Genomic DNA, 15,715 nt, shown 5'->3' with positions numbered 1-15,715 from the left:
GTTTCCATTGTAATCCCTGTCTAAAGCTGGCAATTATTACATTCTGCATATTGGCAAAGTAAAAATCAGATTTTGTGCTCAGCTATATGTATCACAATATGTAATACAAATGTTGTATATTGCTGTAAATAATTTACAATACTTTGGGTATAGGTGAGATACTAATTCATTAAACCTAACCTATAAAAATAAATTTTAAAAAATAGAACAGGAGCTGTATAAACCAAATAGAAAATTATTTTGTGTTTTAAAATGAGCATGAGCAATGAGTTACCTGCTCTAAAATGGTTGTTTCATTTCAGAAGCTCCTTATGATGCATTTAATAATGACGATAAAGGGTCCAAGTCCACAGATAGCACAGAGATAACAAGGGGGAAAAACAAGGAAGAAGATACAAAATTAGAGGAAGCCAAAGATCAGTCTTCACTAGAGATGGATTATGTTGTCATTAATGGTGAAGAAAATGTATCTTTGAGGAAAGAAATCTTGGTAACACGAGAAAGCAATTTCACTTCACAGGAAGCTCCTGCAGTTGCAAAACAAATGGATTCTCTTGAAACCTTTTCAGCAGACTCCTCAGATACATTTCAGTCAATCTCCATAATAAATGAAAGTGAAGGGCAGTCTGCACTGGAAACTGAATGGGATTCTTTTTATTTAGCAGAGAAAAGTTCTGCTGTTGTGCCTCAAAAATTAGGAGATGAAAAGAAATCGCCCAGAAGCCCTGTGCAAGATCAGGAATGGACAATGGTGGGCCAAAATGGAGCGGATGATATATCACCTGAAGAAACCTGTAGCAGGACAGACACAACAGACTCACTGTCTAGACATTCTGTTCAAGAATCAGAAGAACTTTTAAGCCATGAACTGAGCTCTGAGACACAAGCTGAAACTCTAGTAGAGAGAAAGCCTCACAAATCATTGGAACAAGAGGATGACATTTCACACAATAGAGGGACAGATGCTCTTTGGCTACAAGTTGTTGCTGGTGATGGTGAATTGGATGTCCATTCACGACAATGTCCTGGAGATGGCATGGAAACAGAACAAGAAACGGAAGAAGAGACTGAATTCGTTGGCAGTGGAAAAAAATGCAGTCATGTAACAGGGTAAGAAAAGGCCTGTACATTTTATTTCGGATTTTATTCTTTATGAATATAGGCTAAATGGACACAGATCATCTGAGATACAGGGTATTTTTCATTACACAGAGCTGGATACAACTTTGGACTAGTAGAAAGTGTGTAGGGTGGAACACCCAATTACTATGGATCCTCTCCTACCTACTGTAATTTCATGGGGAGGGTTTTCCAGATGGTGGGTGCCACTACAGAAAAAATGAATATTTAGTGTTGCCAATAAGAGTCCTCAACAGGGACACAAATTACAGGGGACCCATGGGATGGGGGTAGGTAGAGTTCAGGTAAGTTCTCATAGGGCTGGAGTGCACCCCAGTTGAAAAGGGGGGGGGGAAATGACCCTGGATGAGCCAGGAAAAAGTGATGCTGGATGAACAATAGCTAACACCTTTAAATGCCACAGCTCACTTGGGAACTCCCTGATTTTTTTTGGCTCCCATTCCAGATGAATCACTGCCTCAAAGTAATTCTTCCAACAAGGTCCTCCCTTTTTCCGTTCACTGAGCTGATGGGAGGGGACCGGCTCACATCTTCTCCTCAGCATGTTATCTGCAGAATGCCAATTCCCTTCTCTTTTGTGGATCCTTTTATAGCCAAAATGGTGCAATCCACACAAGATTTGCCCTATAATCCACAGAAGTACAACATATCCTTAGAAAAACAATTGTAATGGTGGTGGTGGTGGTGGTGGTGGTGAACCTCCAATGTGGACTGAGTGTGCAATGTGGCCATAAAACACCCCAATGAGGACTTGGACACTGTTGGGAGAAAAAAAGGAAGAATGGGTGGGAGGGAGAATGGAATGGAATGTCCCAGAAGAGGGTATGGCTGACTGAACCAAAGTACAGAGAGTTTCAGCTATGGGGCGGTATATAAATGTATATGGATAGGTTCATGCTGGGAAAGGTGCTCTGACATGTATTTGGAAGCATTTGAAGGCATATGACCTTTTTATGCATCAGTGGATTTGGTTATGGTTATTTAGAACTTCAAAATCCAGCATACACAGTGACACCAATAAAGTCATGACTCAATTATAAGCCAAGATAAATAAATAAGGTAAAGCAGAACTGGAAACAGAGCCAATGTTATATAGTGGTTAGAGTGTTGGCCTGGAACTTGGGAGATCCGGATTCTAGTCCCTACTCAGTCATAAAGCTCACTGGGTGGCTTTGGGCCAGTCACTGACACTCAGCCTAATGTACCACACAGGGTTATTGTGAGGATAAAAATGGAGAAGAGGAGTTCCATGCCCTAGGTTCCTTGCAAGAGGTGTGATATAAATGTAATAATAAAGAAATACATACATACATGATTGTGTGCGAACACACACATACAATGACTGCACAAAATCTAAAAAACCTGGAACTAATATTGTCTCTATGCCATAATACTTCTGCCCTGCACTACTTTTAGAATGGCTCCACCTTCTTCCTGGAACCCCATTACTCCTAAACACATACAAAAGCCTCACTCTGAACAGAGATCTCACTTCTCAGTATCCAGGACCTCACTGTTGATCTTCCTGGTGCGCATATTATAGTGGATGCTCATATGGAGGCTGGTATCACCATCAGAATACATGCTTTTCAGAAAAATCCCGAGATGTTGCTTTTCTTACCCCTAGAAATAAAAGGACACTTTGCAGAATTTTCTCCAATTTTTTCCCCAGCATTATTTTTTGTGGTGGCTGCATTCCCTTACTCACCCCCTGCCATGCACTGGATTGATTCTAGTTATGTGGGGTATTGTGGAGGATACAAAATGGAGGCCAGGCTGCCAACACAGTTGATGCTGTTACCACTTGCAGTGGCAATGCAGAAAAACAAAAACATAGGTGGGGTTGAGAACCCCTGCCAATGTTGGCGCTTACCTGTGAGAAATTATTGGAGAATTTCTCCTACCCCTGGAGAAATTTGGTGAAATTGTCCCCCTCAATTTTTCTGCCCACAAATTGGGTGGAGAATTTTGAGAGGCCACATGGGCACAGCTCTAGCTGCTATCCTCTTGTGCTAATGGGCCCTCCAAAATGGGTGTGAGATACTAATTCTGCTAACGTTGAATATTTAATTTATATTAGAATTCTGAATTAATTGATTTGGACTGATTTCATCGGCTTCTTTTCAAGAACAATGCTCTTAATTGTGGCTTGGTATCAGATTCTAATGGCTGCAGTTGAAGAAGTGCATGATGATATTTTTGGAGTCTGATGAATGAATAGAAACTAAATTGCTCTTTAGGTAGAAGGTTGAAATATAAGCTGGGAAAGGAATTATTAAATGTTTTTTTTTCATATTAACTTCCATTCTTTGGCATGGCTCTCAAGAAAGTAAATGCCCACCCCAGGGCATATCATATTTTCACACATTACATATTTTATTCCGGATCAGCACAATGTAAGAGCTTAAAATATGGGGTTGCACTCCCTCTGAAGGAGCAGGTTCATAGCTTGGGGATTCTCCTAGAACCATCTCTGTCACTTGAGGCTCAGGTGGCCTCGGTGGCACAGAGTTCTACCAACTTCGGCTGGTGGCCCAGCTATGCCGCTATCCGGAATGGGCTCTACATGGTGCTGCCTTTGCAGACGGTTCAGAAGCTGCAGCTTGTGTAAAATGCAGCAGCTAGATTGATAACAGGAACCAGAAGGTTTGAACATATAAGACCGACTCTGGCTGCCTGTATGTTTCCAAGCCCGATTCAAGGTGCTGGTTTTAACCTAAAAAGCTTTATATGGCTTCGGACCACAATACCTGATGGAACGCCTCTCCAGATATGAACCTACCCACACACTATGCTCAACATCTAAGGTCCACCGGGTGCCTATTCCGAGGGAAGCTCAGAGTGTGGCAACAAGGGAGAGGGCCTTTTCAGTGGTGCCCCCCCCCCCACAAAATGGAACTATCTGTCTGACGAGGCTCACCTGGCACCAACATTTTTATCTTTTTGGCGCCAGGTCAAGACTTTTCTCCAAGGCATTTAACAGCCCATTTGTTGAGTTTTTAACTGACCCAGAATAGTTGTTTTAAATAGTTTTAAATCATGGTTTTAAATTTTGTATATTGGTTTTTAATGTTCAGTGTTTTAATCTTTGAAAACTGCCCAGAGAACTTTGGCTGTGTGGCAGTATATGTATAATAATTATAATAATAATAATAATAATAATAATAATAATAATAATAATAATAACAACAACAACAACAACAACAACAACAACAACAACAACGCCACTTTTGTGGTATGAGAGATCTCAATAATCACAGGGAAAGATGGCTACTAGATAGTGGGTAAATTTGCTTCCCAACTGTGAACCAATATAATCTAGTATCTTGATAAATTTGTGGACTTTCACCAAAAAGCCCATCCCACAGAGTTTTCCACAGAAACTCCCAGATTTCCCCCCCTCCATTCTTCATGCATAGAGAGTGAATATGCATCCTAGTTTGTTGCTGTGTTTCCTAGTTCAACATCATAAAATGATTTTTAAAATAGTTGAACTGAAACAAAGAAAGACATGTCAAAGTATTTATGCGATATGTAACCTGGAAAAAATGATTTTGGACTGTTGTACCGATTAGAAGCTTATTTTTCATCTTTCTGACACTGCAAACTTTTATTCCATGTTCGGAAAGGAAGAGCAACCAATTTGTCTTAATAAGTGCTTGTGTGTTGCAGATACAATATAATTTGCAGATAAATCCCAGTGCTTCTTACTTAGAGCTGCTGTAGCTTCTGATATATACAGCAGGGTATCCAAAGGCAGGTGATCATCCTTATTTAGAAGTACCACTTGTCATGTGACCAGAAAAATGGTGGAGATCTGTATTCATAGTAAGCTGCTACAGAAGGGAGATGCTGACATGAAGTAATAAGGCATCTTTATTATTTTTCACATTGGAAAACAGCCTCTAAGCCTCTAGAAGGTAAGCACATTTTCTTCGTACTTGGAGATCGAGGAGGAATGCGCTGTTCTACTTAACAGCTCTATTGTTGCAGTTACTATGGAGGAGTGGATGCGTAGAGATGGGGAGGAGAAGAATATTTGTCAGCAGGATGCAAAGAATCAACTGCCTCATTATGGGAAAATTAGGCAGCTGTGTCTTAATTCTGTCACATCTTTTTATGAAGGGAACTGTACATCCATTCGATGGATTTGTCATGTCGGGAAGTGGCTTTTTTTTTGTAATTAGGGAACAAAACTTTACTGTGTGTTTAATTGCATAATGCTCTTCATTATTATCATTTGGTCGGCTGCATAGTTTTCACAGTGGAGGTGCGGGAAGGGAATAAAGGCACTGCCAATCTCCAACTGGGCTAGAGGTTTGTTTAACTAAAGGAGAGCAGTAAAACCATTTGACATCACTTCAGTCTTACAGCAGAGTAATAGACAATTGCACCATTTTTTATCCTTTGCTATCAAGTGAAGCATACGACATTTATTTCTTGAAGCATTCTCCTAGATCATTGTAGTGAGAAAAGACCTTGTAACTATTCAAGAGAGAATTGAGTTTCAAGTAGACAAAGAATAGGAAAGTTGCAAGTATGTATGTATGTATGTATCTGTCTATCTATCTATCTATCTATCTATCTATCTATCTATCTATCTATCTATCTATCTAAAATTGTGGCTGATTTATAAGTCTACAAAGGAAGATCTAAAAATTCCTCTGAGAAATTATTTTGAGGAAACACTTTGAGTAGTTAAAGAACTTGTGCTGTCAGGGCCACAAAGATATGAAGGGTTCCAAAAAATGAAGTAATTAAAACATTGATGGGAATAAGTGTGAAGGGAGATGCACTAACAGTGTTGTAATTGCAAAGTGTATTGAATTGGACAGTATGAATTCCTACAAAGCAGACTGGGGGGGGGCGAAGTGTGGGGCAAAAATGTAGGGAGAGCAGTATTAATCCTTCTTAAGCCAAGAGAGGCTGTTGTGATTGTTTGGCTATAATGTTAGGCTTGGGTTACAAGAGTCTGCGTTTCAGGTCTCACTTCAGACATGAAGTCATTGTACAGCCCTTATTTGGTGGAATTCAGTTTTAAGTTCCTAGTCTGTAAGATGAACTAGACCATAAAGCGCTAATAATTTTTTTAAAAAAATCCAATCTCCCCAGAGAGAATTCTGTTGTATCAGTTTGGGCAAAACATCACACATGAAACAGATCTCTGTTTTTGTTCAAATTGTAAAGCAAAGCAAAGTGTCTGCTACATTTTGGTGTTGTAAAGAGGACATTTGCATTCTTTCCCAAACCAGGCTACTGATATAATTTATTCCTGACATAATCTACTCCTTTGTTGTACTGGGACAGGAGGTCAAAAAGCCTGTAAAGTTGCAACCTTTTATATGGTTTATATACTCCTGACTCAAATGAAACAGATTTGTGTGTTTTTGTTTTTACATTCTGTACTTTTTATTTCAATGCTTTTCAACTGTTGAAAGCTGTTTGATTCCTGTATAAGATACAGTTTATATTATTTTATTTATTTATTACCTCCCAATAGCCAAAGTTTACCTCTTCAATTCACACAGCTTCCTCTCATCAAAACTCTTATCTCATATTCAGGCTTCTACAGCTTCTACATTCATTTTTAGCTTTGGTAAATCCCAACTTGACCCACTTATAGCCACTTAAAATGCTGTTGCTAAGATCATTTCACTGGTTAGTGCCCATGATTCTGACATCCCTTACTTTACTATTGGCTCACCGTCCCTATCCCCTCCCCACATATACAACTTCTTTCCCATTTTAAGGGTAATCAGTGTATATCAACCTACTTATTGTGCTTCGCATACTACTATACAATTCTTACTGCCCTGGATCAACAGACTGTTAAAATGATATGCCTTGACATTCTACATCATCCTTCTCCAATCTGCTATCCTCCAGATATGTTGGACTCCAGCCCCCATCATCTCCAGCCAGCATGATTTCCTCTGAATATTGTTGGCCATGCTGGCTGGGGATGATCGAGTTGTAGTCCAGTATATCTGGAGGGCACCAGATAGAGGTTGTTCTACATTCTAATTTCTTCAGTTCCCTTTACAGTATTAGCCAAGGGTAGGCAACGTTTTTGGGCTGTGGACACTTTTGGCAATTTGAGAAACAGTCCTGGGCACCACCACAAAATGGCTGCCATGCGACACATGGCAAAAGGCAAGCTAGACAGCTAGAGGTGAGTGAATAAACTCACCAAGGCATACATTTGATTCATATGAATCATTTGCTTTCTGGAAATACAGGATGCCCCACTTAGGCTATTCTAAAGATTTACCACCCTAACCCTGTAATAATCCAGTTTATTGTAGTTGTGTTCTTAAACTGCAACTGAGGTTGCTTTACATTGGATATGACATGTAAGGTAATTAGACTGTGTTTCCTGAGGCTTACTCCAAATGTTTTTGACTGTTTATGTATTTCAGCAGACCTTGAATAAATTTGTCATTGTATGAGCTCCCATAAGACTCTCTGCAGCTGATTGGATGTGTGCCAAGTGCTGCTGCTCTCTCCTGGGTTTGATGCTTCCCGTTTCACCCATTCATACTAACATACTTCTGACAATAATATCCTAGTGTATAAGTTTATCAGTGGCAATAGGAGGCTGCCATATAGCTTACTGTGCCCTACCTCTGATCAAGATTTTGCCAGGGTGTAGTAGCTTTGCATTCCACGTCTGGCCAAAGTAAGTCACTAGATGAGTGCCAGGTTTTCTTCAGAAGATTCACTGCCATAGCCACTACTTCACTGCAGCAAAGGAAACATCTTCATCAGTATGACTTAATTCTTCCCCATCCCCTGGTCCTCAGAGGAAGAATCTAATCTATGATAGTATAGCTCAGTGTGAGTGCCCTTGCTTTGAATCTATAAGTTAAGGAGACCCAGTTAAGGAAACCTGAGACATGTGCCAGAGATCTTGGAGAACTGCTGTCAGTCAGAGCTGACATTACTCGGGTAGATTAGGGATGCACAAACTTTTGAACCTCAAGGGCCACATGTGATATTGGCTTGGGAATTGGGGGCTAAGTACACAAATACATGCATTTACACACTTACACACACACACACACACACACACACCACAAACACACCACAAATATTCCAACAATCCCAATACTGACCACTCTTTCCTTGCTGCTAGTGGCTAGATGGGTTATTACTTATTAGTCTTAATACACAGCTTCTTATAAAGACCATACTTTCTGAGTAGATTTGGTGCTTTAATAGCCTACAGCAGAAAAGGGCAACTTAAATCTCCAGATGTTTTGCGTTACAACTCCCATCAGTTGAGGCCAGCATAGCCAACGGTGAGTGATGATAAGAGTTGTAGGCCAAAATATCTGGAGGTCCACAAGTTGGCCTAGAGGAATCAAGTTTGGCCCACCAGTGATTTTAGATGTGTTTTGCTTTTCCTGAAGCATCAGAAAAGGAAAAGAATTCAACTGGAGATGACATACGATGGGCAATTCATATATTATTGAAGCATCTTCTGCTTGGTTGGATCCTATGCTTCTCTAATAATTTCTGTTAGGAGTAACCACGTGGTTCAGGCAAATGACATGGTTCCTTCCCATGTCAAAGGAACTTCCAAGGATAGGTGAAGCTGACATGGGAAGGAATCACAACACTTGCCCAAGTCACATGATTACCATGGAATCCAGATATATGGAAGTGAGTCCCACAATACTGCTCTGGTAATGCATGAATTGTCTCTAAGATAGGGTAGCCATATGTTGGCTGTTCTTTTATGCGTGAGCTGTAATTGATTGCTGTACTTGTGGCTGGATTTTGTTTTTATTTTTTTTTGTTTTTTGCTCAAGTAAATCTGACTGGTGAAGTTGATGGGCTTTCTTACCCTATATTCTTGTCTAATATTTTAGAGGCTTCAATTGTCCGATTCATATATTTTGGGTACTCTGCAGGTAATTATAATCTTGTTCAGTGTTTCATACACTCTCTTGATTAGAAATGATCTATTAGGCATTTATGGATGTAACAGAATATATTTAGTTGTTGGGTTAGATGATTACTGGATTAGAAAACTTTACGTATCTATCTAAACTAGATTTCCTGTCCAAAATAATTATTCATCATAAATTAGATTATGAAATTTTGAAACAGCAACTGTATACATTTCACAAAAATGAGGTAACATTGCACAGGGCATCCAAAACAACTTTTAAAAAATCAGTCAGCAGAGAGAAATGTTGTGATATAAAGGAACAAAAGGAAAAGCAACACAAAAGAAATAAGTGAAAAGAGGTAGGAGGATAGGGATTAGTAGAAAATTGCATGTTTCTACTGAGGTGGGTTAGCAATGTGCAAAATAATAGATGGGGCGGGGGAGTCTCAGAGAGTTATCTCACACTTAAAAGATATAAAAAGAGCCAGTAGGTGTCTGCAGTAGAACAAGAGTGTGAGCACATACAGTATGTCACATCTCAGTTACTGATAGTCTGAAAAGACCAAGATTTTTTTCATGCTGCCTCTCACAATGCGATAGAACTTAATTCATAGGCTGGCCTGATTTTTAAAAGGCAGTGAATTCTGTCCTTGTATCTAATGGATAGCCAGCCCAGTGTGGTTTAGTTGCTAGTAGCTAGCCTTAGAAATTGGGCTTCAAATCTTTCTGAATGCGCTATTATTATTATTATTATTATTATTATTATTATTATTTATTTATATAGCACCAAGTAGCTTTTTGCAACTCTTACATCTTACCTCATTATCTGTAAAATACAATGAATGATATATATCAAATATTATTTTATAAATTAAGGTGATATGGATTGTAAAGTGTTTTATACGATTTTATAAAGAAATGCATTCTTAGTTGATTAAATTGGAAGATTGGTCACCGATGACAAATTTTGATCAGTGAGGCTGAGCTGGAGGGTCAAACTTCTTAACTTGAGACTATTTTTGCCCTGGTGTGTTATTGTAATAGGGAATGAAAAAGAAAACATTAAAGATGGGTTTCTAGCAGTTGGTTCAATAATAATGATATCATTAAGTTGAATCCAAAGTTGCCTACTCCTTAATGGAAGGCTTCCTGTGAACTGAAGAACATCTGATCCAGTGGAGCTGTTTACAAATGGGGATGGGGAATTTTTTTTTTTTTTTACTGATTCTCTCTCTCCTTGCGCTCATTATTATACCTCACATTTCCTTCAGTATCTTCCCCAAATGAGCCTATATTGAGATTTCGGTAATAAGCAAATTAATTTATAGATGAAAAGCCTAGTGGTTAGGCAAGGCTTTAATCAATGGACAGCCATAGTAATAGTAGTTGCTGTTGTTAGGACTGTAACGTTACTTCATTAATTGCTTACAGTGACTTATTCTAAGTGATTAAAAATTTTAACCAACTAAAATGCCCCTGACTGGTCTCCAGAATTTGTATTATTTAATACAAACATTTAATACAAATATGTGTAAAAGCTTCAAATGCAAAGCACCATCTTAAAAGAAGCATTCCATCCTGTGAGATAGAAAAGGATGTCATGCCTCCTTTTCTAAGGTGATGCCTGCTGTGATGCATGTACCCCCTAAAAACAAAGGAAATACTTTTAAATAAGTGTTATTTCTCTCTCTCAAGTGCAACCTCATGCAGATTTATAATTCATTGATTATACCTAAGAGTGCAATATTATGAACGTTTAAACTGAGTTCAAAAGGAATTACTCTGAGGTAAGTGAATATAGGATTCTAGCCTAAACTCACATAAATAATCAACTGAGATTTCTTTAATTGTTGTTGAGAACCTTGCTAATTATGAATAGGTAAAGAGCCTGAGTCTAACTCACTAGTATAGAAGAAAGCAGGCAGAACGGATGGAGGTGACATTTTTCTCTTTTCTGTCAGAGATCTGGCTAAAAATAATAATCAGAATTTGTTTCATCCTCTTTGCTTGAAGCTCTCTTTCCATTGCTGAAGGTGTGTTTGTCTCTGTGTGTATGTTTGCACATGTATACATTTGTTTGTGATAGAGAGAATATGAAGAATTGCCCAGAAATGGAACATCCAGACTGCAGTCCAAAGGGTACCCAGTAACGCATTGATCAAATGGTCCTGTGTCTCAGCACACTCCAGATTTAGGAAGATAGCACCCCCCCACACACACAATTATAATAGGAGGTCGCATTCAACTTTTACAACCCAGGATGTCCTTGTCTGTGTCATCTGCTGCCTCAAGCTCAGCCTTGCCTGGAAATTGGCAGGTGTGTGTTCCTCTAGACATCTTTCGCTATTGTTTTGTTCACCCCAGCATATGAAATGATCTTCTTGAATTACTGCAATATGATAAATTTCAGATGTCAGTAATCAATGATGAACAGTGCAATCCTATAGATGTCTACTGAGAAGTGGGCTCCATTGAGTTCAATTAGACTTACTCCCAGGTAGATGGGTATTGGATTGTATCCCGAGTGACTTTTTGATTTATGAAAGCATTGGCTCCCAACTTCATCCTGACAGCAACTTCCTTTCTCACCTTGGACAAGTCTTGGACAATGCATGGATTGTATCCAGTGTAAGTCAAACTTAAATACTATTCATTTCAATGGAGTTACTCTAAGTAAGCTACCATTGGATACAACCCATTTTCTCTAGATTATCAGTAAGACAGAAATAACCATAATGGTTACTCATGCTGTTCTCTCATTCAGCTGTAGTGTGAAAATTATCAGTCAATATTTACACATTATTTTGCACTGCATATTATGGATAACCTATTAAAATATGTCATCTAGACAGCTCTCTCACTACATCTTCTCAGTGTGGAGGCACAAACATGTTTAAAGCGTCTATACTAAGAATAAAAGCAACATCCAGAAGATAGGCATTCTCTACATTTTAATTATGGTTAAATTATGGTTAGCTAATTAAGCTGCTGTATATCCAAGGTGAGTTCATCAAATGCTACAGAATGTGTCTATTGAAAGTTAACTCTCTGGAGGCAGTAAATTTAATAAGCTTTCTCAGGTCACCTGCCTTTGATGTGATTATGACTACACAGCATCTATTAAACAGCTGTAAGTAAAAGCAGTGGCTTTTTTCTGAACTTCAGATGAGCTGGCATTAATTTCTTTTTTTGTATTTTTATGTGTGGTGCATATAGCAGTGGAGGACCTTCCCTAGAACTGAGACCTGCTTCATATGTACCTGTGCTAATTGATTGCCTCATCAACATGTTCAGAATCACTCACCACAGCACCAACATATGGAACTAGGGGCAGAATCCAATTGGATGCTTCCACTTCTGACAATTGTCTTACGCCCTGTCAATTCCCATCTGCAAGTGCTGCTTGCAGATTTAGTGCTTCCAGAGCAACAGGAAACAAGAGAAAATGCTCATTGCTGGAATGGAGCAGTTTGGTGGAGCTGGCATAACGGAGCGCAGCCGAACTGTCCCAATCTGGAAACGAGCACTTCCGCTTGTTTCAAGACTTCCTCTGGGAAGCACTGAAAGCTCCATCCGACAAGCATTTTATTGCACTCATTTTTGGGCACTCACGAAATTTGCTCATCCCTCACATGATGTCATCTGCCTCCTGCTCCCCTTCCGCCCCTTCTGGCCTTCCTTGCGCAACAAAAAAAAACCTCATTAACTTCGATGTTTTTTTAAACTCGGAGTTGCTGCTCTCTCCTGCTGTGTGCAGGAGAAGCAGCGCCATTAGAACAGCGGACTCAATGGGCCTCGTGCTCGTTCTGTACTTCCTCTTTTGAAGAGAGGAAGTAACTGAGGAATGAAAACACCAGCGGAGGTTCCTCACCACAGCTTCATGCTGTAGAAGTACCTGTGCTTCTGCATGCATAGTGGGATTGGAAGGGCATCCTATGCCTGTCTTAGCCCTTTTACTGCCACTGCATAAACATGCCCATTTTCAGAGGTAGTAGTGGTTGTGCAAGAAGTTGTGCATTATGCTTGTGCAAGCCTTTGTGCAACTAGTTGCGCATAACTTTTGTGCAACCCATTTGCAACTCAAATGTTGCGCATAACTTTGTGCAACCTGGTGAGCATTCTGCTTGTGCAACCTGTTGCGAACTGCTTGCAACCACCTGCACAACAGAAAGATTCAGTGTTGCTCTGCTAGCACTATTTGAGTTTGCAGAATGGCGCTGTTGGATACTGCCCATGGAGTCATAGCAACATTGGAATCTACCTTATACCAAGTCAGACAATTGGTCCATTTAGCTCACTAACAGGCAGTAGCTTTCTGGGGTTTCTGCTTTTCCCAGCCCTACCTAGAGGTGCTACCGTAGATATTGAACCTGAGACCTTTCCCCTGCAAAACAGGGCTTGGATCCGCTCATGGAATGTTCTCGCCTCAATTTTGGGCAACCCCAAACTGCAGCCTACCCTGGAGGTGCCAGGGTAGACCACATCTGTCAGCATAGCTGATCCACACCCAAGGCACTCTACCACTGAGCTGTGGCTTGGAATTCTATATATGAAGTGGTTCCTCGGGTCCTTTGATGTGGGGTTGAAGAGCAGATCACTTTGACCAATGTTCTGCTCCAGTGGTCAGCTGGAAACATCCCTTTCTTCACTGACTCAGTGCCAATCACACTGTCATTAGAGAATTTTGGACATATTTAGTTTGCTGCCATGGGTACTTTTGGGGAGTGATATGTAGAATCTCCCTGGTTCAAGAATAGTGATTTTCTAGAAAATGCCTAGGGAAGGGACTGGGGAAGCCAATTAAAACCTGTTATGAGTATTAGCAGTTTAGATAGATACATTTTGCTTTCATGATTATAAAGGAATATTTTCCTAATTCTCTTTCTGGTTTATGGCCTAGTACTGTCAGAACTGTTTCTTTTCCTTTTTCTAACCAAGCAATTAGACACTGTTTCTTGTCATCTCTTTTGTTGCAGTTGTCTGCAAAGCATATTTTTGGCTGAATCTGCAAAATTTCTTCTGAATGCCACAGTTAGTTGATCAGCATCAAACGCTAAGGCTCATACATTTAATTAATAGGATTTCTTTTTAGTCCTTTACAGCTGATTATACTTATCACAGTGACCCATCTCATTGTTAGCACAGTTTAAATCAGAGGTGGCAGCATATGTCTCCCACAGCCTACAAGGGCAGCTCCTGTTATTATTATTATTTTTAAATAGTAACAAAATAATACCCCAGATCATTAAAAGTGTCAGATTTAGCTTGCAAACTAGTGAAATTTAACTTTTTAAAAAAATATTTTTTAGCACTACTGAGCATTAAGGGGTGGTTTGGCGCTGAATTTTGGCAAACCAGCATTTGTTTATTTTCTTAAATTATTTTTATTTTAACAGTGTGGCCCATGGGTTTTTGGTTCCACCCCTCCCCGAATTGCTCCCTGGACTTCCTGCAATTGCTCACCCCTAGTTTAAACAATTCAAAGAGAAAGCCATGGAGATAACTCCCTGTTACACTGGAAATAGCAAAGAGCTTTCATCAAAAGGCAAATATTTATTGGGGTCAATAAAGAATGAATTCTGCAGGAAAGGTACCAACAAGGATGGGAGCACAGATTTTAATTTACTCTGATTCAAAGTAAGGTGTTATCTAGGGTGACCATATGACCGGATTTGCCCGGATTTGTCCGGGTTTTTGATGACAAATCGGGGAGGGGGAGGGGACATCCGGGTTTTTCTAATCTTCCCCATCCAAAGAGCAGCTCTAATGGGAATTAACAAAAAAGCTTATAACTCTGTCATTTTTAAAGATAAAGACATGAAATGTGGCATGATGGTAGCTCTTAGGTAGGGCTTTAGTCATAGCAAATTTGAAACAGATCCGTTCATCCATTGATTTTTTAGGATTTTTTTTAAAAATTGAGGTTTTAAAATTATTATTTTTAAAATCCTAATTTTTAAAGATGAAGAGATGAAACTTGGCACCATGATAGGTTTTAGGTAGAGCTTTGACCATAACAAATTTGAAACAGATCCGTTCATCCATTGATTTCTTAGGATTTTTTAAATATTTGAGGTTTTAAAATTATTATTTTAAAAACTGTCATTTTTAAAGATAAAGAGCTGAAAGTTGGCACCATGATAGCTTTTAGGTAGATCTTTAGACATACCAAATTTGAAACAGATCTGTTTATCCATAGATTTTTAGGAATTTTTTTAAATTTGAGGATTTAAAATTATTTTTTAAAAATGTTATTTTTAAAGTTAAAGAGATGAAACTTGGCACCATGGTTGCTCTTAACAAGGACTTTAGCTATGCCAAGTTTGAAACAGATCTTTTCACCCATTGAGTTTTAGGATTTTTTTTTAAAGTTTGAGGCTTTAAATTTATTATGTTTTTAAAATGACATTTTTAAAGATAAAGGGCTGAAAGTTGGCACCATGATAGCTCTTAAGGAGAGATTTAGCCATAATCAGATCTGTTCATCCATTGTTTTTTTAGGATTTTTTAAAAAGTTCAAAGTTTTTAAATTATTGTTTTTTAAAACAGCTGGAGCCATATCCTTCAAACTCAGGTTGTCAAACCTCTTCTTTGGAGTGTTGCACATTGAGCAGTTTCAGCCCTTGGCATTAAGGGGATCTCCAGTCTTTAGGTAGTCCTGGGCAAGCAGGGCACCTT

The 15,715-nt window shown here is 39.1% G+C and overlaps 1 protein-coding gene across 5 annotated transcripts in view; it reads left to right on the top strand.

Moving 5' to 3' along the window:
* The window catches only part of PRUNE2 (prune homolog 2 with BCH domain), a 137,325-nt gene that overhangs the window by 87,349 nt on the left and 34,261 nt on the right, over nucleotides 1-15,715 (top strand). For 4 of the 5 annotated variants that reach the window (XM_063129363.1, XM_063129364.1, XM_063129365.1 and 1 more), the window contains exon 9: nucleotides 303-1,110. In XM_063129363.1, coding sequence (XP_062985433.1) covers nucleotides 303-1,110 — 808 coding nt within the window. Of the gene's footprint in view, nucleotides 1-302; nucleotides 1,111-4,939; nucleotides 5,061-15,715 lie in introns of those variants that run through there. The other variant, XM_063129366.1, reaches the window with a different exon arrangement.

This window comes from Elgaria multicarinata, chromosome 6, assembly GCF_023053635.1.
Source record: "Elgaria multicarinata webbii isolate HBS135686 ecotype San Diego chromosome 6, rElgMul1.1.pri, whole genome shotgun sequence".
NCBI lineage: Eukaryota > Metazoa > Chordata > Lepidosauria > Squamata > Anguidae > Elgaria > Elgaria multicarinata.
The sequence above is the reverse complement of the archived record's forward strand: the minus strand, read 5'-3'. Positions and strand labels throughout refer to the sequence as shown.